Here is a 24,003-nt window from a genome sequence, read left to right on the forward strand (position 1 = left end):
CAAACTTACACTGTTAAAACCTTAAAAGAGATGTGAATTTATTTTTATTTTAAAGACAACACATCTCCCTACAAGATTAAGATATTGGATAAAATCCGAGGGACTCATCTTCGACTGAAGCGCTCCTGACCTGACTGGTAACACTACTCGTGTTTATTAGGGATTATTTTCACTGTAGCTCCTGAAGACCGTTATGACCGTGGGGTTAAGTAAATTAGTCTTCCAAAGAGCTTCAATAGATTCGGGTCGTAGGGAGAGAGAGTCAGGAATAGAGAGCGCTGGTAAGCCTACAGCCACGAAGTTAATTTTTAGTGGATTTCAGAATTCATTTATGGTACTGGATTTTTTCCTTAGATTTCCCCACGTTGTAAAGAATCTGCGTCAAAGAGTTTAAGTACTGTTTGACATCACCGCTCCCACGTGTTCTGTTCCATCCAGCGGCGGCGGCACCCTGACCCCGACCCTCAGCCCCCAGACTCCACCTGCATTGCAGCCCCCCAGCCTCTTACCAGTCGGATGCGAGAGCCTGTGGTTAAGTATGGTCTCTTTTCTCTGCCCTCAGAATCCTGGGCTCTCGGGTGGGGGGCGGAGGTCAGCTTCAGAACGGTGGCAGGGTCCCGGGAGAAAGCGGCCGCGATGTGTGTGGGCCGCGGGGGCTGCAGACCCGGGCAGCGCGTCTGGCCGGGTGCGGACCTACGCGGCGGCCTCGTCAGCCTGCCAGGGTGGGAAGCTGAGGCCCCGAGCCACCTCAGGCTCAGGTTTGGGGAGTCTAGGTCTTTTGCGGGGACAGAGAATTAGGCTGTAAGGTTTTCTGTGCCGCGACCTTGCGCTGACATGCTGGAGTCCCTCCTTTAACTGCAAAATCATTTCTAGACTCCAGTCCTTTCTAGACTACCAGGGCTGTCTGCTCATTTTCGAAGACGCACTGCTTAGAACCTTCCCTTTTCGCCTTGCTGTGTATAGGCTTTAAAATAGATTAATCAAAGTAAAATATGTAATCCGATGGAAAAACTGCCTACTTTCATAGACGTCTAGAATTAAAATGGACCTACGGGTCAGCTTTGGAGAACATTTCACTTATTTTTGCATCCTGATGAGTTTCAGTAATTAACAACTATTATTATGTCAGTTACATTTTCCCCATTGACATTGGTCTCTTTTGTTGAACCTATTTGTTCACAGTTTTCATAAGTGTATTAAAAGAATAACAATGTCAGAGCTGCAAGAGACCTTATGATCACTTAACTTCCATCATTTCTGGGTGAAATTTGGGTGTGAATGTGAAAGTGGGGGAAAAACCTTATCTTGCCCCTCTTATCTCTAAGGCATTTATTAAGCAAAGGCATTTATTAATATGACTTGAATAATTTGGATCTTAAAAATCCCTTTAATGTCATCCTCCAGTGCCCAAGGCTCAGTTCTTTATATCTTGAAGCCAGTCTTTCCAGTCTGAAAGCAGTATGATTATCTCTCAAAACTGCTCTGGTTAACAATGAGTTATCATTGTTAGGGTTATTAGAGTTATTGTTAGACAACCTAAATCTGACTAAAATAACTTCCTAAATCTGCTACAAATAATTTAAAGGGTCATGTGATTCCTATTAGGTTATATTAAACAAGTTAGTAAAAACAGTTTAGACATTTGACCTCAAAGACACTGATAACTCTGATACAAAAAAAAAACAAAAACCCATGGGTCAGAAGGGCGTTTTCCCCCCTTTTTCCTTTTTTTAACATGTATTTGCTTTTTCTTTCCCACTCTTTCTCCAAGCATGTATAAAATTTTTCTGCTGAACCATTTGCAAGTAAGTTGCAAACATGAACTTTAACCACAATTTATTCAGCATGTGTCTCCTTAAGGACATTGTATTACACAACATCAATAAATTATCATACTTGATAACATTCAAATTTCTCAATTATCCAGGAAGTGTTTAATGTTACTTTGATCAGGTTCCAATCAAGGTTCACACACTATGTATAGTTCTCAACACTCTTCAGTCTCTTAATCTACATCAACCTTTTCTTTATTGCATTTTTTTTAAAAGACCAGCCCAGTTTTCTTCAGTTATTTCGTATTGTGGATTTTCCTGATTATTCCCTAATGATCAAAGAGCATTTTTTTTTTACAAGAATGCCACATAAGTAATGCTCTGTGCCTTAGTGGGTCCCATCATAAAATACCTAATGCCACAACTCAGTGTATGTGGTGCTAGGTTTAATCACTTGGTTAATATGACTAGTGACTATGATCTTTCCAACATGAAGGAGTACTTTTCTTTCTGTGATATGTAACCTATGGAGCTGCTTTAAGATCATAGATATATCCTGTTCCTCAACTACTTGTCACTCAGTGGTTTTATATGATCTTTGCCTGAACCATAAGATGCCAATTACCAGTACCAATCCTCAAAGACCAGGAGCAATTATATTGATAGGGCCAAGGACATCAGAAGAATCATTTATTGTAAACTACGTTTGAGCAGAATTAGGATTTGGCTTCAAAGTTGGTACAAATCTGCATATGATTTTTAAAAAGAAATGGAAGGTATCTCCCCATCATGTCCTGGTTAATTTATTTTATTCAGTATTATACATTTCTGGAAATTATTATGTGATGATATTCACCTGAAATAAAATTTTTCTGGGGCCTTTGAAATCTCTTTTGTTCTTTGCTAAGTGGATTTCCTTTCTGAGAAGGAAAGGAAAATAATTTAGGGAAGTTACTAGGTGCATTAAGAAGAGATAATAGACAAGGTTAATAAATGTGAAAAAATGTAAGCAAAAATAACAGTTGCTGAAGAAAGGGTCTGAAGAGCTTACAGCATGTTTGTCTATTTGGAGAATATATTTTAGATAAATGGTATTCTAAATAACAGCTTATTGGAAACATAGGTCTTAAGGTGTAAGAGGGAAAACACTGCTTAAAGTATGAACAACACCTTAGTTAGGCCCCTACTGTTGCAGTTACTGTTTGTAAAGTGGTCTCTTATAAATGTAGACATTTCTAAACTTTCCCTCCCAGGGGTATTAGAAGAATCATATAAGAAGTAACAATATGTAGGATGACATTAAGTATGCTAAAGAATTGTAGTCTCAGAATAGAGGGGAAGAGGGGTATTGGGGATGTAGCTCAGTGGTAGAGTGCATGCTGGCATGCATAATGCCCTGGGTTTGATCCCCATTACAGCAAGAAGGAAAAATACCTGATGTATCATTTAACTTGGTAATAAAAAAGAAGAAGCTTTTTTAAAAATAACATCGCCACAGAACTTTAGATTTCATCAGAAAGACTGTTAGAGCTCCAAAGGGCCTCAGCAGTCATACTATAACACCCTAATTTTTCAGGTAAGAAATCAGGCCTCACTGGAGACAGACGTTCAAGCAAAGGCTGGACAACCACTTTTCCAGAACAAAAAGGAAACTCATGCATCAGAAAAGGTTTGAGCTCGATGACTGATAAGATCTCCCTTTACTATTAAGTTCACTGGTACTATAATACATATCGTTTGGCACAAAACTAAACATTGCTATCATCATTCATAAGAGGTAAGCTAGAGTTCTATCCCTTCTCTCCTACACCAGCTTTCAGGGATTTAGCCTGACACTAACTCCTGATTGGATATTTGCCTCTAGAATTAAAAGCCTTTTCTGTAAGAAAAGAAACAAAGAATCAAATAAAAGACAAAACATTGCTGCAACCTGTTCTCACCATCAGCAGTTTTGTGTGGCTATTGGTCTTTGTCAGTCAGTGTACCTCAGGATTAAAAAACTACACAATGAATGGTGAAAGATTTAGAAGACCTTACACTATAGAGTGAATCTGAAAATCATTCATTTGAGCATCTCCACTGTTTACTAGGAATAGTTTTCTGTGGTTAGTTTCATCATAATCTTGATAATAATAACACTACAGAGAATAAATAAGCTATGGAGATTTAGGCAGAGTTAAGAAAATTGCTGGGGCTGGGGTTGTAGCTCAGTGGTACATCGCTTGCCTAGCATGTGTGAGGCATTGGTTCGATTCTTAGCACCGCATATAAATAAATGAATAAAATAACAGTCCATCAACATCTAAAAAAAAGGGGGAAAGAAAATTGCTGGTTGGGGGTGTACTCAGTGGTTACACTTACCTAGCATGCACAAAGCTTTGGGTTCCATTCCAAACACTGGGGGGGGGGGGGGGGGCGGGAATTGCTGACTATTAGCTGATATTGAGTTTAAGTGTAGGCCCAGGAAATGTTTAAAAAAATAAAATACATAATCAAATGATTCTAGGAAAAACTCATAATGTTAGCAGTGATCTTTGAGTATAATCAGTAGATTATATTACTTTTATAGTATAATAAACTTTTTTTTTTTTTAAAGGAGGAGACTGTTTAAGGAATGTACATTAAAAGACAACTAAAACAAACCACAAGGGCTGGGGTTGTGGCTCAGTGGTAGATCACTTGCCTAGCATGTGTGAGGCACTGGGTTCAATCCTCAGTACCACATAAAAATAAGTAAATAAAATAAAGGTATTGTGTCCATCTATGACTAAAAAAAAAAAAAAAAAAAAAAACAATTTCAAAAAAGAAATTCATACCAGTATCATTTGGGGTGTTCCTCATCTATATCTTGCCAAAGACTTCCCAATGATATCCATCATTTGTCATCATGAATTGCATAGTAAGGGGGTTGGGAGGACTGACACAGCACAGTGTATCTGTCTCTGAAATTTACAGAACATTTAAAAACTTCATATGTTCTCTATCTCTAACTTCTGGATGAAAAAATCAATAAACATGAATTTTAACCTGAGGGAATACAAGGATAGGAATAAGAGAACTAGATTATTATGTTAGTCATCGTGTAAATTTTCTAAGATTTTAATTCTAAGGAAATCAGATCTCTTTTCTTTTTTTTTTTTTTTGGTGTGGAAAATCCAGTTTGCTTCATGTCCTAGATACAGTGAGAAAGCTCAGGTCAGGTGGATGGCCTTTTGTACTTCGAGCCAGATTCCTGCTGGTAAAGCAAGTTCCTTAATACATATTTTATTGTCCTTGTATTTTTTAAGTTCCCACAAAAAAGTTTCATGTCATACTAATTTCATAAAGTCGTCTTGCCATTTCTTGGATCTTTTCCAGACTGTTTTTTGAGTGGGAATCCAAAAGAAGTCTAACTTGGAATTCTACCCACCCACTTCAGTACAGAAGTTAGAGAATATATAAAGTTTTTAAATGTTCTGTAAATTTCAGAGACAGGTACACTGAACTGAAGGCGAATCCAGGGGCGTTTTACCATTGAGCTACAACCTCAACCTCAGCCCCCTTTTTGATTTTTTTGAGACAGGATCTTGCTAAGTTACTCAAGCTAGCCTCAAATTTGTGATCCTTCTGCCTCTGCTTTCCATGTAACTGGGATTACAGGCATGCACCACCACTCTAGCCCAATTTGGATCTCTTGCTAACAACATTTACCTTGCTGCATTTTTGGGGGGCAGGGATTATAATACTATGCAATCTCTCTTTCTAAAATTAAACTCTTGATTCTGAGATCATTGTAAATTCATATGCAGCTATAAGAAATAATATAGAGATCTTATGCTCTTTACCCAGTTTTCCATAATGGTAACATTGTATAAAACTGGAGTACAGTATCACATCCAGGATATGGATATTGATACAGTCAAGATTCAGAACATTCCATCATAAAGCTTTCTCATGTACCTTTTTGAAGCAACACTCCAGTCTCACCCTCCTCCCCTTAACCATTGGCACCCACTAATATGGACTTCATTTATTTAATTCTGTCATTTCAAAATGTTACATAAATGGAATTATACATGTAACCTTTTCGGATTGACTTTTCACTCAGCATCATTCTCCAAGCTGCTATATGTATTCATGCCTCTTTTTTGTTGCTGAATAATATTCCATAGTATAGATAGAAGTTTGTTTAGCCAAATACTCAGTAAAGAACATCTGAGTTGTTTCCATTTTCAACTGTTATAAAGTTTCTATAAATAACCAGGGACATATTTTTGTATGAATATAAGCTTGCATTTCTCTAAACTAAATGCCTAGGAACAGAATTGTAGAGTGAATGATATGTAATTATTATGCTTAAATTCTGGGGATTGAACCCAGGGATTCTGTATCACTGAGCTACATCTACAGTGTCAGCCCTCTCTCTCCCTCCCTACACACACACACACACACATACATATATATATATATTTTTTTTTTTTTTTTTTTTTTTTGGAGACAGGGTCTTGGTAAAATACCTAAGCTGAGATTACAGGTGTGCACCACCATGCCTGCCTTGTGGTTATCTTTTTGTCCTCTTAATAGTATCTTTTACAAAGCAAGTTTTTAGTATTGCTGAAATCAGATTTATCAAAATTTTCCTCTTACAGATTATGCTTTTGATGTTATCTAGCACTAATATCTGAGGAGTTCTCGTAGTTTTCTAAAAATTTTAATTATTTTATATTTTACTTTAAGTCCCTAATCCATTTTGAATTGATTTTTATATAAGGTGACAGACTTAATTCAAGGTTAAAATTACCCTAAGTGTACATATCAGTCTTGGGAAAAATGACATCCTTACTCTTTCAAGCAGTAGTGCGCTCGCCTGGCATGCATGCGGCCCGGGCTTGATTCTCAGTACCACATACAAACAAAGATGTGTCCGCCGAAAAAACTAAAAAATAAATATTAAAAAATTCTCTCTCTCTTTAAAAAAAAAAAAAAGACTTCTAATCTGTGAACACATGACACGTCTGTTTATTATGTCTTAATTATTAGCATTTTATACATAAACATACTTTTATCCATATCGTTTTTGGGGGGTTTTTTTTAGTAATTATCATTGGTGTTATAATTTCAGTGTGCATTTATATTCGTTGCTAACATACAGAAATGCAGTTTTTTGTTGTTGTTGTTTTGTTTTCAGTGCTAGGGTTTAAACTTAGGGTCTTACACATGCTAGGCAAGCACCTACCACTAAGATATATCCCAGTCCTCTCTTCTTTCTTTCTCCTTTGAGACAGAAATGTCTCAAGTTGCTGAGGCTGACCTCTAATTTGCAATTCACCTACCTCAGCCTCCTTAGTAGCTGGGATGACAGGTGTGCACCACCCCACCCAACTATAGCTGTGTTTGATGCATACATATTAAGGATTGCTATATCTCTTGATAAATTGGTCTATATGTCCCTTTTTTATTTTATTATTATTTTTAGTTGTAGATGGACACAATACCATTTATTTATTTATCTATTTATTTTTATGTGGTGCTGAGGATTGAACCTAGTGCCTCATACTAGCTGGGCAAGCACTCTACCACTGAGCTTCAACTCCAACCCCTATGTGTCTCTTTCTGTCTTTAATAATTTTCTTTGTTCTAAAATCTACTTTCTCTGATATTATCTATTCCTGCTTTCTTTGGTTTTTTTGTAACATCATGAGTATTTATTCCTTGTTAACAAATATATTTTAAACATTTAATTAAATTCGTTTATTTTAATTGAAATTCACTTAAATTACAACTAGAATAGCTTTGTTTCTTTTTTTAAATTTTTTGTTATTTTTAGATATACATGAGAGTAGAGTATATTTTGACATGTCATACAAACATGGAGTAATTACTTCCCATTCTTGTGGTCGTACATGATGTGGAGTTACTCTGGTCATATATGAACATAGGAAAGTGATGTCCAGTTCATTCTACTGTCTTTCCTATTCCCATCCCCTCTCTCTTTCCTTCATTCCCCTTTGTCTAATCCAAAGTCCTGCTTTCTTGTGATTGTATAACTTTTCCCATCCTTTTGTCTTTAACCTGTGTGTATCATTAAATATGAAGACTTTCTTGTAGACCATTTATACCTGGATGATATTTTTTAATCCACTCCCAGTCTGTCTTTTAACTGGTATATTTAGATTGAGTTTTTTTTTTTTTTTTTTCCCCATCTACTAGGGGTTTAAACCTGTTACTTTTTGTTTTTGTTTCTTTTCCTGCAGTCCTGTGGTCCATTTTGATTTACCTACAGTTTTCTGAATTAATATCTGTACTGAGTATTTAACCCAGGAGTACTTTACCACTGAGCTACAGCCCCAGCTCTATTTATTTTCTATTTTGAGACAGGGTCTGACTAAGTTGCTGAGGGTCTCAATAAATTGCTAAGGCTGGCCTAGAACTTGTGATCCTTCTGCCTCCCAAGTCGCTAGGATTTACTGACATGCACACTGCACCCAGCTATTGCATACATATATTTAGAACCACCGTAAATGGTCTTGTGATTTTTGCTATAATTGATGAAAATAAGATAGGAAACTCAAGAAGGAAAATGTATTATACTGAACTTTTTTTTATTACTGTATTTTTCTTCTTTATGTCCCAACATTACTTTTATTGTTTTCTGTTTAGAATCTTTAAACATTATTTAAGGCAGATTTGTGGACAAAAAATTCTTATTAGTTTTCCTTCATTTGAGAATGTCTTGGTTTCTTCTTCATCCCTGAAGGATACTTTCATTAAATACATTTGTCTGGTTTGACCATTCTTTTCTTTTAGCACTTGAAAAATTTTGTTCCTCTTCCTCTGGCCTCCATAGTTTCTGATGAGAAATATGCTATTATCCTGATTAGTTTTTACCTATAGAAAGATGTTGTATTTCATTCGCTGCTTTCAGATTTTTTTGGTTTTTAAATTTTAGGTATTTGACTTGATGTGGATTTCATTGGGTTTATGCTGTTTGGGATTCATTCAACTTCGTGAATTTTAGGTTTATGTCTTTTGCTGAATTTGGAATGCTTTCAGGCATTCCTAGCTGGGAAAGACTGGAGTACCTCATTACTGTTCCCCAGTGGCCTCTACTGATACCACAGTAGGGCATATGGCCTAATCTTCATGGGGCAGTAATGCAAGTCCTGAATCTCAAGTAGACCTTCTTTGATACTATCCCAGAGGAAAGAAATTGGAATGGAAGCTAGTCTCCCTGTCTGGTTTCCACTGACACTTGGTATTAGTTGTGGGATGGGGGTCTTTTTACTGCCTGGCAGGATGAATGACCCTTTCCCTAACCAGCCTTTTCTAGCAGCACTACAGTGTAGGTGTTGGAGCACCTCATTACATTCCTTGTAGATGGAAATCTAGGCTTCCCAGTTGGCCTAAGCTGATGTGTGAAGGGATAAAAGTGACAGTTTTTTCTGTGGACTTCGCTAGGTATATAGTGGTTACTGCCTAAATTTAGTCTTCTGTCTTGCAATTTTGGTTAGAGACCAAGCTTTTGGTGTGTGGTGGGTTTTTTTTTTTTTTTTTTTTTACTGCCCCCATTTGCAGATGGCCAGCTTCTTCAGCTTTTAAGTCTATATAAAGAACTAAAAAATACAGAGAATTTACCCCTGTGTTTCTGAGTCCAAGGTCCTAACCAGTCTGCTACTTTCCATCCACCTCTCAAAAGTCTTCTTATATTTGCTTTACATATAATGTAGGATTTTTAGTTGTACACGTTAAAGGAATGAGGAAAGGCACAGCTGCGCCATCTTGGAAGCACATGTCCTAAACAATATCACTGCATGATACACGTATGGAATCCTGTTTCTTTAACTGGGTAATGGTGTTTTATAGCAGCTATAAAAATGTATCTTGTCTCAGAAGCATAGTGTCAGAAGCTAGTTTCATAACTACCACTGTCCTCAGTACATTCACTAAGTGTTTACTGAATGAACATATACCAGTTAATTAATTAGAATCATAACTGCCAAGATTCTAAACAGTAAGTTTGATGATGATACTGGAAGATGATTAAATAGGCTTGGATTTCTGTGCAAGCCTATTTGGAGGGGTTGGAATCTGTGTTTGATCATTTACATACAGCTAAGGGGGAATATAATGGATAGTACCTTACCTGGAACATATGGTGATACAGCAATATCTGAAAAATGGTTACCTTCAATTAATTCTTGGTGTTTATCCAAGTAGTTTCTACAGTAAAATATATATACATATTGTTTATAACACTGTGAAATAAAACTCGAATAAAGAGCATTCTTGTTAACTTGCAAGGCGTTTATGGAACACTAGTTGCCTAAACTTTGGGCTCACTTAAAATTTCTACTAAGTGTTTGTTCAACAGCAGATAAAAAGGGATTTGGAAGGGTTGTCTGTCTTGTTACTAAACTCAAAGTTCTTTGATATACACAGTTACACCTTTTATTAATCATTACTCCAAAGAAAACTATGAGCTATAACATCTAAAATGAGACTAGCATACCAAATAGAAAAGAACTAATGCTTTCCCTTGCTTATGACTTTTAAAATATCAGTAATTATCACAAATATTCAGGATAAGGAAAAAAGAGGAGGGAAAAGTAAATACAGAAGGGGGGGAATTATATACATGGTTGGGAGTGGTTAAAGTGAAATTAACATTGATTATATGTTTTACTAAAAATGAGAATGTTAATTTTTTGATAGTAGTGTCATATGCTTTGCGCTTAAACTTGAATTTCCTAGTTTTTGTGCTTTTCAAGGCAACTAAATAATTGACGATCCAATAAGAAACATATATACATACAGTTTATCTTTTCTGCTTTGTTTATTAGGGAACTCAAAGCTGAATATAACGCATAACATTACAGTGTATGTGATCAGTAGTTGCTTATTCTTCCTTTTACATGATGTTTAATTTCTCTTTTAAACAGCTTTATTTTATATAAACCTTTCATATGATATGCTCAAACTTTTTAGAACTAGCTAGAATACAGTAAATAAACAATATAGACATTCTTGAATCTAGATTAACTGAAGTCCTACATTTAGGATATGTGTAAACCTCAGTAATTTAGAAAGTTTTTTTTTTTTTTTTCCTTTCTGTTGCCCCCAAGTTATATCAGAAGTTTCTAGTAAGTCTTTGTGATTGCCCTTTATGAACTCCAGAATGTATAACTTCAGAAATTTTCCTTTAGCATCTTCTGGAATTCTGAATATCTTTCTTGAGCATTGTTGATTTAAAAGTGAGTGGTGTTTGTTAAGAATTAATTGAAACTTCACATTTACATATAGTAAAAGAATCATTAGCAGCTCAGGTCAGAGTTAAATTGTCAACTAGTGGAATCATTAAGAAATTTTAAGAAGACACTAGAGTTCAGAGAAAACTGTCTTAAAGCTGTAGATTTAGGTAAGACAGGAACTCTGAGTTCCAGAGCTAACATTAGAAAATTTTCACTGTAAATTGTGAGGTTCTGTTGTCATTAATGATCTGTGAGATTGGGGATGGCATATAATTTATGTACAAAGTTGGAAATTTATAAAATATGATTAGCTAACTCTTGACCTAACTTAAAAAAAAAATGTAGATTGACCTTTTTTTTTTTTAATCAGGTGACTAATAAACATACCAAAAGAATATGGCTGCACAAATACCAGAATCTGATCAGATAAAACAGGTAAGGTATTATAATTAAGGGAACAGGATTTGGGGGGAACAAAACGTAAAGCACTACTGGATGTAACCAGGTTAGTCAGAGATTTCACAAAATAAGTGTTGTATTTCATCTCTAAGAACAGATATTATATGAAGCATGTTTTTTTTTTGTTTGTTTGTTTTTGAGACAGGGTCTCATTATGTTACCCATGTTGGTCTCCAGCTTCTGGGCTCAAGTGATCTGGCTCAGCCTCCCAAGTAACTGGGACAATAGGCATGTACACCTGGCTACTGCACCTGGTTCTGAGTGTGTGTGTGTGTGTGTGTGTGTGTGTGTGTGTTACTGGTGATTGAACCCAGGGCTTCACACATGCTAGTCAATCACCAGGCTATATCCCTACCCCTTTCTGTTTTGAGACAGGGTTTCACTAAGTTACCCAGGCTGGCCTTGAACTTGTGATCCTCCTGACTCATCTTCCTGGGTAGCTGGGATTACAGGAATGTACCACCACACCTGACTACATTTATATTTTTATTCTGGTCAATATTCAGACGGCAAAAATGTACAAGTAAATGATATTTTATAGATCATATTACAACTATTTAAGTTAGCAAGAGAATCTATGGTTTCAAGTGTAAAGTTTCAAAGCATCTTTGTTGCAAAAACTGAGTATTAAAGAACTTTCTATTTTAGTTTAGGGAATTCCTTGGAACCTACAATAAACTTACAGAAACCTGCTTTTTGGACTGTGTAAAAGACTTTACAACAAGAGAAGTAAAACCTGAAGAGGTATGAAAAGTGTTGCTCACTAAATTTCTCTAAGTTTGTCATAACAATAGGATGCCCCTAAGCATTTCACTTGTTCCTACTTACAACAGGAATTTGGGCTGCCTTTTATGTGCCTTTTATGAGCCACTGCTTGGAGGAACTGAAGCTGCCAAGGATCTATGAGCATAGAATGTTTCATGATGCCAAATTTAATGTGAAAGTCACATTGTACCAAGACAGACCTTTTTAGAGAAGATACTTGGGGTTGCTGAGTTACTGTTCTACCACAAAGATTCTTAATAATTACCTTTCAGTAGAGATGGCCTGGCTAAAGAAACAATACAGCCTTTCTATGTCCTTGACAACTCAGGTTGGCATTGGAAAAAGCAAAGCTTAAATATGGTGGTTCATATTGCATAGGTGGGTTCTGAACCCCAATCCTATTAGAAGTCTTAACTTTTAATATCCTCATCAAAACATTTATATTGGTAACATTCATGACAAGAACTTAACACATAACCAGCCATCAATAAGTACTTCTTAAATAACTGACATTTTAGGAGAGATGATAATGTAATATTCTTGTTAAAAAGTAAAAAGGTTGAGAATTAAAAATATTGAGAATGGGGTTTCTTATTAAAAAAGGAACAAACCTGCTACTAAGTATATATTCACTAAGAGGATAGGAATTTGGGCTTTCAGTTAATATTAAAATATACTGACAAAAAAAATCTAGTTCAGAAGCTTCATAAAGACAAGGACCTATCATAGTTCTTAATGCCTACAAACTGGTAGGCATTTAGTATATGTTAATTCTTATATCAACAATTTAAAGCTATGGTCACTACCCATTTGTGCTACTTAGTTCACCAATATTTAAAGAAAAGCAAAGTTCCTACTGGTTGTTCTTTTAGAATATGTGCATTTTTAAAAACTGATATTTTCGCATTGCTTCTTGGATCTTCCCTTTTCTAGATCACCTGTTCAGAACATTGCTTACAGAAATATTTAAAAATGACACAAAGAATATCCATGAGATTTCAAGAATATCATATTCAGCAGAATGAAGCCCTGGCAGCCAAAGCAGGACTCCTTGGTCAACCACGATAAAGAGAAATCCTGATGGATGGACTTTCAATGAAAGATTGCCAACAGCTGTTGCACTGGAAATGAGGATTCATGTGATGGAATCCCCTGAAAGCAGTAGGCACCGTGTTAAACCACCTGTCATGACTCTTTGGCAATGGAAACCAATGAAGAAACAACATCGCTGTTCACCAAGAATAATAAAATAGAAGATCTTATTGTTCAGAGAAAATAATAAGATACATTTGTTGAGGCCTTCAGATTCTGCAGCTTGGTCCCTTAATTAGAAAAATAAACCATTGTTTCTTCCATTGTGACTGTTAATTTTAAAGCAAAATATGTGTCCAATCATGTATGAGATAGAAAAATTTTTATTCTAAAAGTGAAATAAATGGAAATATCACTAAGCAGTTGTTTATGCTATATAGAACCATAGTTTTCTGACTGGACTGTGGATACGTTGAAATGTTTTTCAATCAGGATCATCCATCCTCCAAGCATTCCTGTTCATTCATTTCTGCCTCAAGTTGCTGGTAAATACATAAAAACAGTTACTTGCTAATCATTTCAATTCATGATCCTTTTCTTGCCTCCCTTCCTTTGCCAGGATGGGCATCATACATTCTTATCCTAGCTACATTTTCATATATCTTCAGGAAACGTTCCAAGACTAGCTTGAGTTTAGTGGAATCTGAACTGTTGTGTATCTTGTTCAAAAGCTGAGAGTCCAACATGAATGGTTCTGAATCTAACCAACAATATATACTTTATTGCAGGTCTTGACATGGGATCAGTAGTTAAAAAAGTGAACCAGAGTTAAAGTAGTATCTTGAGATTTATCCTGAAACAGCCAGGTATTTTCAGGAAATTCTAGTTGATACAGAAATATACCAAAGAGTTTAGTAAATGTAAGAGAACTAATATCTTAATCAATTGGCTTATAAATGGATTCTGTTACCAATATAAACTTGTATTTAAGGGAACACTAATTGGCCTAAATGTTTAAATTTACCAAAGTGATTTATATGTTTTGTCATGTTTGTGGGAAGTAAAGTAATACTGTTTGTTCTGCTTTAAAGCAGAAATGCTGGAACAAGTATAATAACAAAATAATGTATTTCAGGGCTGGGGCTGGGGCTCAGTAGTAGAGTGCTCGCCTAGCATGCATGAGGCACTGGGTTGGATCCTCAGCACCACATAAAAATAAAATAAAGATATTGTACCCACCTATAACTAAAAAATAAATACTAAAAAAATATGTAATTCATTATAGTCAAAACATGAAAAACAGGCTGGCTTCATCTTAAAGCAAAGGAAACAACCAAAACTTCAGATATTTTACTCTTAAACTTCAGGCAATTCACTCACGTACTTTGCTATTTCTATGTAATCACATGGTTATTTACTGTGTATATTTCACAAAGATAGTTAAAAATGTGCTCACCTGGCAAATAAGGGGGATTTTTTGCAACAGCATCTCAAATACCTGAGGAGGAGTGTATGTCTGAAAACCTTCAGAAGTTCCCGTGGTTGCCCACACAATAAAAGGGCATTGCTAAGATGTTCAACTCCCATTCTACAGTCCCCTGAAACACATTAAGTTTTCAGCAAACTATTAATGTTCTTCAAAATACACATTCTACAAACTACTAACAAAAGCAATTTGGATTTAAAAACATCAATAATATTTAGACAAGTTCCATGAAGAATAGAGTTCAAGTGTGAGGAGAAATATTGAGTGTCACAATTTAAAGCTGCAATAGGAATAATTTTGTGAGGCAAACTATAACAAGTGTCCTCTTTCTGTTGGAAGTGCATTCTTATATTGTATATGTAAGGGATGGATGATGAGTATTGTAGTGTTGTGATCTTTTATTAATGAGTTATCTGTGTGACGGGTGAAATATTAAAATATGAAATATAATGTTCCTGCTAAACCTGAAGTCTTAACCTCCAGAGATTCTGATTTAATTGTTTTAGGATTTGATGGAGATTTAAATTAAACTTTTTAAAAACAGATCCTATTATCAAAGACTTCAAGCAAGATTCAGCATAACATGAAGTAATATCTAGAGGGAAAAGAATAAGAGATTTATAAACTCTAATGTATAAGTAATTGTTTTTAAATGCATTAAGGAAGATTAGCTTATATGCAAAGATTGGAAAGTAACCGTAGTATTTCTGTGCAAGTCAGAACATGGAACAACTTGGTTTCACTCTCTGTTCTACTTTTAGGAAATGCAAAGATCAGTGAACTGACTTAAGGTTTCAAAATTATTTTTTATGCCACAGTTAGGAATAGAAGCTAAATTTGACCTTTGAAGGCAGTATGCTGCCTGTCTTCAGGTATTATATAATCCTAAGGAATGAAATTTGACACACTTCATACAACTTGGAAACTTAAAAATACATTTCCCTACAGTTATAATAATAGATTCCCACTAACTGAAACAAATTTTCCATTTATTGGTTGAAATAAATGATCATATAAAAACTACACAAAGCACATATTCATATAAAAATACATTCCCAAGAAGCTTAAACTGAAAGACCACAAGGACATGACCTGACGTAGATAAAAGCAATATGTAGGTTACAAGACAAGTTTTGTGCCTTTCCAGATAGTTAATTTTACATTTCCAACATTAGAAATTTCCATTAAGGCTTTTATTATTTATAACAATATAGCTTTATGGAGGTGATGCATTAAATCAAATTCTTCGATTGTATTGAGTTTTTAACCAAAAAAGCTGGGTGTGGTAGTGTAGGGCTGTAATCCCAGCATCCTGGGAGGCAGAGGCAGGAGAATATCAAGTCAGAGGCCAGCCTCAGCAACTTGGCAAGGCTCTGTCTCAAAAAATTCTAAAAAATGGGTGGAGGATGTCACTCAGTGGTAAAGCACCCCTGGGTTCAATCCCCAGTACCACAAGAAAAAACATACAGTACCTGCTCTCAAGATTGAGGTGCTAATAGAATACAAAAATAATTTGGTCAATTAAGTCAACCAGCCAATAAATTAAATTACACCAACTCCCCAGAAGTACCAATCAAAATTTCTGGCTCCATAGACAACCACAATTAAAATAGTTGTAGAACTGTACAGCATCCTTAATCTGAAAATTCATAATGCTCCAAAATTGAAAACTTTTTTTTTTAATAGTACTGGGGACTGAACCCAGAGGTGCTTCACCACTGAATTACATCACCAGCCCTTTTTTTGCTTTTATTTTGAAGAGTTGCCACAGCTGGTCTCAGACTTAAAAGTCCTCCTGCCTCAGCCTCCCAGGTAGCTGGGATTACAGGCATGCTCCACTTCACCCAGCCAAAATCAAGTTACTTTTGACCGCCAACATAAGGCCACAAGTGGAAAATTCCACACCTAACTCCATGTAGCAGGTCACATTTCAAATGCTGGTGAACTAAAAATTTTGTATAAAATTACTTTTAGGCTATGCATAAGGTGTATATGGGATAAATGAATTCCATTTTTTAACTTAAGTCCTATCCCTAAGACATTTTGTTATGTATATGTATATATTCCACAGTTAGAACCTGGTCCCAAGAATTCTGGATAAGGGGTACTCAACCTGCATGTTCTATCTGACAGCAAAGTAATGAAAATTGGAGTTAGTGGCTGAGAGAATGGGAAAAGTTCAGAAAACTGCAAAAAAATGGGCGAAAATTTACCACTAGAACACTTGTTCTATAGGGCTGGGTTATGGCTCAGCAGTAGAGCACTCACCTAACATGTGGGGCCCTGGGTTTGATCCTCAGCACCACACAGAATGGATAAATTTAAAAAAAGGTATTGTGTCCAACTACAACTAAAAAGTAAATATTAAAAAAAAAAAAAGAACACTTGTTCTAACTTTGTGTTTATACTGTATTAACCTAGGGAGATTTAAAAAATGGTGATGCCAGAGTCCCACCTCCAGAGACTGAATTAATCCGTTTGGGGTTTGAAGATACTTAAACTAGCAGCCAAAATTACAAACTACATTATACAGAAGTATATAATATAATTTTAAAGAGTCAATCACTTTAGGGATCACAGAGAGGGACAAAATTGTAAAACCAACGATTGCAATTTTTGTTCTAATAACATCAATAACTTATCCACCTCTAAATGTAACTAAATTATTACATGGTAGCACTTGAACATAAAGAGGAATAAAATATGATCAAATAAGTAGTTGTGTGTTGCTTAATATGGAGGATACTTTTTTTTTCCCCCTGAGCTGCTAGGGATCAAATCCAAGGCCTCATGCATGCTAGGCAAGCATGTACCACTGAGCCACACCTCCAATCCTAAAGGGATACATTCTGAAAAATGCATCACCATTAGACTACTGCATCACTGTGTAAAATACAAAAATAATACAATTAGTGAAGAATACAATGTAGTTAACACCAAGTTAGAAAATATAGCCTACTACATACCTAGCTATGTAGTATATACCATTATACCAGCAGTTCATGGTTGACTTAAACATCATTATGTGGACCATGAATTATGAATTTTTTTCTCTCAAGTTATAATTCTAATTTTCTTTCCCCACATCTATCCTACTATAATAATAGTTAAAGCTGAAAGGTTTTATATATTTTAATTGCCCCTATATTGAGGAAGTATCCATATCTAGAGAGGAATTGAGATTTTATGAGCCCACACACACAATTTAAGAAAAGGTACATAAAGTTATAAATAAAAAAATTGTTAGTGGGTATTGGGAAAGGGCTATGTAAATGAAAGTCTTAAGCTTTATTACCTTGTGTAAAAGTCACTCCTTTTTATATTATTTAAGTCATACCTGTAATCCCAGTTACTTGGGAAGCTGAGGTAGCAAGACTATAATTTTAAAGCCATCCTGAACAATTTAGCAAGACCCTGTCTCAAATTTTAAAGGGTGCCAGGTGAGGTAGTGCATGCCTATAATCCCAGTGATGGGAGGCTGAGGCAGAAGGATTCCAAGTTCAAAACCAGCCTTGGCAACTTAGTGAGGTCCTACGCAACTTAGTGAGACCCTGTCTCAAAACATAAAAAAAGGCTGGGGGATGGCTCAGTGGCACAGCACCCCTTGGTTCAACCCCTGGTGCAAAGAAAAAAAAAAAGTCATTTTGAAAATTCATATATTGAGAATTGTACAAAAAAATAAATGAGACATACATGGCTTTGTTTCCCTGCCTGTCTACTTCTCAGACTACAACATAAACTTGAACACTAATTATTGTAGTGTGGTTGGGGGGGGGGGGGGCGGTGTTAGTGTAATTAGTGTAATTGCCGGCTCAGGGGTCACTCTAGTTAAACTGGGCAAACTGGGCTGCATGAAATAACCACACAAGAGACACAAATACCTTTATCTTTGGGGTTGCTGTGAGGGCTCCTCTGACCTTAAGGGTCCGCAGAAAGAGAGAGAGAGAGAGAGAGAGCACACACACGCGCTGACCCCTTTTATTGAGGAGAAGCTATTCAAATGAGGCAAGGGGTCAGGTTTCAGGGGGCTGAGTCTATCTTCAAGATGTCCACTGTCAGCAGGCTGACTCACACCTGGGTAGGCCACACCCAAGGGCACAGTAAGAGGAGGGGACACACACAAGGCACTTCCATGGAAGATTCTATCCTAAACAGGGCAAGGGGTTATATTACAAAGGAACAGGTAAGCATAGCTTTACCCATGGGGCCGTAGCAAGACACACCCATTTCTGTGACTGAGCGCCTCAGCACCCAGCTGGGGAGTGTAACTCAGTCACCAGTAAGGTTGGCCTCCCACATGTAATGAAGTGAAAATGCTGGGCATTTAACTGCAACAAGCTGATTAACACATCTAGCTAGCTATTTGACATACAAATCCTAATCAATAATATTTCCTGAACATAAATTATCATAAATAACTCACAAAGGAATGTTTACATTCTTACCTCTAGATAGCCAAAGTTCTCCCATCTGTATCTCTTGAAAAAAACGTTCTTGTAGTTTTTCATTTGGTGCTGGATCCCAAAACTGAAAGATTTTTAAAAGGTTTAACAATGAGTAAAGATTGTAAAGTATATGGTTACTGATCAAAATTGATTTTTATTTAAAAAAACTTGAACCTAGTCTCTGAATCCAATGTATGAGAAATGCAGTTCTTCTTTATAGTATTCAAATCAATTTCCTAAAATGGAATTGTAATTTCAAATGATAAAAATACACAGCAATGTATCAAAGTAGGTTGAGATGCTTGCAATAACTCTTATCCATATTTTATCTTAACTACTAAATACACAGCAGAAATACTACTACAATGAGTATAACAAAGGTAGCTTTGTATGTTGCAATATTATTTTCTTGCCTGGATCAACAGTGACTATTGATTATATTGTAATTATTTTTCTGGCCTGTGGGGTCACTTTGGTCATTTGGTTGATGTCTGTTCAGGTAGCAGTAACTCTCTAGTAAGGGAGGCAAGAAGCTATAGTAAGGATTCTGTACTCACAGGCTCACAAGGACATGGTGAGGGTTTGGCAGGCAGTTGGTGACTATTAGAAGGATGCTTTGGTTTGCTGCAGCCTAGTTCATTAAGGTAAGTATAGCCATAAGATGGCATCATCATTGGTACTAAGCCTAGGGCTGGTGTTTCAAGGCAAACCCTGGCCCAGAAATATCAACTACACTACCAGTTACTTCACCTTTAGTCTTTTATATCCAGAGGATTTAGGTAATTGTTTTCCCCAAGAATAATCTTTTTTAAATGGGATGACCTTGGAGAGAGGTCACCTTTTAAGCTTTTATCAGCAAACATGCTAAGGATCAGTAACATCTACAGCACTGCAAAAATAAAAATAAAAGTCTAAAATACCTGGTTGCCCATAAGAATTCCTTGGGCCACCCCTGACATACTGAAACAGAATTGCTGGTGCTAGGATTAGAATATCTGCATATTTTAACAAATAATCCAGGTGAATCTAATAAGGATGGTCCATGGAACATACTTTCAGAAACAAAAGGTCCTGAGGTGAGAAGGAAGAAAAATTCTAGAAGAAATAGGAAAAGACATCTCTCTTCTGCCTGGGGGCTATTCATCAACAAAACAAGAAAAGTTTTTGCAAGATTATATGAAAGAACATTTGAAGAAGTCTGCTTCTGCATTTCTTCACTGAAATAATACAGATCTTCATTATTTCTCCTCCTGATTGCCAATGACTGATTTTCCTACCTTCAAATTCTCTCCTCTTCTCCAATCTCCACAATGGCACCAGACTAACCTCCTTTAAAAAAGTAAAAACAAGCCAGGCATGGTGGCACACACCTGTAATTCCAGTGATTTACATGTGAGACCCTGTCTCAAAAAACAAAAAAGGCTGGGGGATGGCTCAGTGTACAGCATTCCTTGGTTCCAACGTATGAGAAATGCAGTTATTCTTTATATTATTCAAATTTTCTTTCTTTATATTATTCAAAAACTCATAGTGGCTTCCAGTTTGAGGCCAGCCTCAGCAATTTAGCAAGGACCTGAGCAACGTAGTGAGACCGTCTCGAAAATAAAAAAATAAAAAGGACTGGGAGTTCCAGAGGTAGAGAACTCCTGGGTTTGATCCCCAGTATGGGAAAAAAAAAAGAGCAAAACAAGCTGGGTGCAGGGGCTACTCCCAGAAACTCAGGAGGTTGAGGCAGGAGGATTTCAAGTTGAAGGCCAGCCTTGCCTCATTCCATCCCTTAGCAATTTAGCAAGACAGTCTCAAAATAAAAAATAAAAAGGGATAGGGGTATAACTTAGTGGTAAAGCACCCTTAGGACCAATCCCCCCCAAAATGTTTTTTCATCTATTCTCTGAAAGTCATCATCATTGGTTATCCACTATAACAGAGAAAAGTCGAGACTTTACAGTTTGACATTCTAAGGCCTCCATTAGAAGATACCAAACTACCACTCAGCTATCTCTCCAGCACATCTTGAAGACTGCAGTTTCACAGTCTGTGCATTGACAAGCTGCTTCTTTCTGCCTATCATGAATAATATTCAATAAATATATGCCAAACAGTGCTGTAGACACAGAGGGAATGGACAGTAAAAAAAAAAAAAAGACAAGGTCTGCCTTCCTTGGTACAAAAAATGAAAACCATTAAATAATCACACACACAAAGGTTCAAGGTCAACCATGAATAAGGGCAACGGAGGAGAAGGACATGAAGCTATTCTAGACTCTGTCCCAAACAGGCTGGGAAAGGCATCTCTAATCCCACATCCAGTTCCTTAGACACTCCCAGCCAGTTTCCTTAACCAAGGCATCTGGGCCTTTATTTTGTAAATGACTCACTTCTAAATCTCAGAAGTCTGTGACTCCTGCTTCCCCCAGATCCTTTTATTCATCAGCATGAACTATTCTTCCCAGTCTTCACTGACACCACTATAACTTAGAATTTTTATTACTTCTCACTTATACTACTGAAATAGCCTGTTCTCTTTCAAACCATCTAGTACACTCCTGTCTGATCAATCCAAGTGAATTTTTTTCTTTCCTCCTTAAAAAAAAAAAAAATCCTGCTCAGAAACTGCTCAGTAACTCCCTCCATTGAGTCTTTCCTTAACCTTGCCTTCAAGCCAGCCTCATTCCATCCCTACTCAGCTTATTCATCCCTGACCTCTCCTCCCACTCACTATTCCTCACTGTGGCTCCTTTGCCAAGCTGATTTACTGGACAGGTCTGGCAGATTCCCCACTTCGCATTATGCGCCTTTAGCTCCCTCCATCCTGAATGTTAGCCTCCCTGAACCCACAACCCAAATTCTTCCAATACCATCTCCCAAACTTAATTTCTAGTTCAGTTCAATGGCATTTTTTCTTCAAAGTCTTCTGCATAAAAATTGCATTTATTTAAAATAGCCATAGTAATAGTAAAGGTTCCACAAATGCTTTTGGAACCTTTCCTATCAAGAGGAATTTATTCCCTCTGCCTGGAATGAAGCAGGCCTCGATAATGCAAGAAATCCCCAACGCATGCCCCCATATGCTCTGGCACTCTTCCCGTCGCTCTCTATATGTCCTTGCTTGCCTCTGGGGATCCAGCCCAGCATACAATAAGGAAGCTCAGGCCACATGAAGAGGACGTGTTCAGGTGCTCAGGCCAAGAGTCCCAGGTAAGGGAACAGCAGACATCAACTGCCAAATGTGAAGGAGTCAGTCTTCACAGGATCCTAGCCAAGTGCCCTGGAGTCACCTGGCTGAAGCTGAATGGGACAGGAAAACACCAACCAGCCCTGCCTAAGTTAGAGATTCAGGTGCAAAGTAAGTGTTACTTTAAAGCGATAAGCTTTAAAGAACAATAAGTAAACTGCACACCCTCCACGGTAATCCTACCCTAAAAATGATCTTTCCTCCTCTGAGCTCTTGGTGCATTTGTTGGCTCTCTCCACGGCCTTGCTTTGGGGGTTATTCTTATTCCCCTAATGCAGATCCCTGCCCTGCCTAGGAGAATGCCTCATACCTAAGAGGCTCCCAAACAGGTGTTAACTGAAAGAATGCGGGTGGAGGGCTGGGGTTGTGGCTCATTGGTAGTGTGCCTGCCTAGCATGTGTGAGGCACTGGGTTCAAGCTTCAGCACCATAAAATAAGTTAAGTAAAATAAAGGCATTGGGTCCAGTCTACAACTAAAAGTACTTCTTAAAAATGAAGGTGAGCTTAATTCCTTAAGTTGGACACAAGAAGCCTAAGAACGCTCAGTGGCACTTTTACAGCTGATGGGAGTTAACTGAAACTGAGCCAATCACCGAGATGACGGCAATGGTTATCTTTTAAAATAATAAATCAAATTCTCTCCTAGAGAGACGAAGATGCTTTCTGCAACCAGCTGGAAGACTGGCCCTGCGAGGCGGGCTCTGGAAGTTGGTATCACGAGGCCTCGGCGCCTTTTCAGCGTCCCGTGCAGCTCTGGGCTCTGGGCCGGCCACGGCGCCTTCTCCCTCTTCAATTAAAAAAAGCGCGTGGCCCTACAGTGTCACAGCTGCCGTTTTATAACCCCTCGGTGTCCTCCTTCCCTTCCTCCCCTCGGTTCTATAAGAAATTAAAAACTAAACGTCCGGCCGCGGCACGGGTGGGTGGGGACGCGGCGCGGCCGACGGCGCCAGCCCGGGCTCCGACGCTCTTCACCTGCGCGCAGGGCTCCACGGCCCTCGGCCGCTGGGCTCTTCTCTCTGCGAACACAACGCAGCGCGTGCTGCCGGGGTGTGCGAGGCCGGCGTGGGGCCCCGGGGCCCTAGGCCCAGCTCGCCCCGGCCCGCCCGGCGCCCACCCCGCGGCCGCTCGGCCCGTCCGGCGGCGCCTCGGCCTCCGGCGCACTCACTGTCCCGCAGGCGGCGCTTGAACTCGGGGTCGCCACGCCGCTTCCGGTCGAAGTAAACACAGTAGCAGAGGAAGGCGACGGCGCCGCCGGGCGCCAGGGCCCCCAGGAGGCCGAGGAAGGAGCGGACGCACGGCATCGGCCGCGGGGTTCGCGAGCCAGGCGTTGGGCGCGCGCCGGGCGGTGGAGGGGTGTCGGCCCGACCCGACCCGGGGCCTCGGTGCTCCCCGATGCAGGCGCGTTGACTCCTTGCAGCTAGGCTTGTGGACTGATGAGGAATCCGAGGGTCTTAGAGGACGAGTGTGCGAGGCGCCACAGCCAGCGAATAGCAGAGCTCCGTTCTAACCCAGGTGTATCGGACTCCAAATTCTGAACCCCTCTCCAGACACACCCTGCCCCTATGCCTATTTGAGGCAAATC

The 24,003-nt window shown here is 38.1% G+C and overlaps 2 protein-coding genes across 6 annotated transcripts; one reads left to right on the plus strand and one right to left on the minus strand.

The window, feature by feature from the left end:
- Positions 1 to 34: 34 nt before the first annotated feature.
- On the plus strand, positions 35 to 13,674 carry Timm9 (translocase of inner mitochondrial membrane 9). 5 transcript variants are annotated; one of them, XM_027929762.3, is made up of 6 exons: positions 35 to 137; positions 355 to 536; positions 3,349 to 3,441; positions 11,370 to 11,434; positions 12,107 to 12,202; positions 13,157 to 13,674. In XM_027929762.3, exons 4-6 carry the CDS (start codon positions 11,396 to 11,398, stop codon positions 13,289 to 13,291), a joined length of 270 nt encoding a protein of 89 aa, XP_027785563.1. In that variant the 5' UTR covers positions 35 to 137; positions 355 to 536; positions 3,349 to 3,441; positions 11,370 to 11,395; the 3' UTR covers positions 13,292 to 13,674. The 5 variants fall into 5 exon arrangements, with proteins under 5 accessions (XP_027785563.1, XP_071464112.1, XP_027785564.1 ...); XM_071608011.1 differs by having other exon boundaries at positions 355 to 531; XM_027929763.3 differs by lacking the exon at positions 3,349 to 3,441.
- Positions 10,989 to 23,722, minus strand: Tomm20l (translocase of outer mitochondrial membrane 20 like). Its single transcript, XM_027929761.2, is given in 6 exon segments — positions 10,989 to 13,797; positions 14,712 to 14,764; positions 14,767 to 14,853; positions 19,187 to 19,268; positions 23,394 to 23,437; positions 23,587 to 23,722. Coding segments are annotated over 6 exon segments (450 nt in total). The 3' UTR covers positions 10,989 to 13,749.
- Positions 23,723 to 24,003: the final 281 nt, after the last annotated feature.

This window comes from Marmota flaviventris, chromosome 2 (genome assembly GCF_047511675.1).
Source record: "Marmota flaviventris isolate mMarFla1 chromosome 2, mMarFla1.hap1, whole genome shotgun sequence".
Classification (NCBI taxonomy): domain Eukaryota; kingdom Metazoa; phylum Chordata; class Mammalia; order Rodentia; family Sciuridae; genus Marmota; species Marmota flaviventris.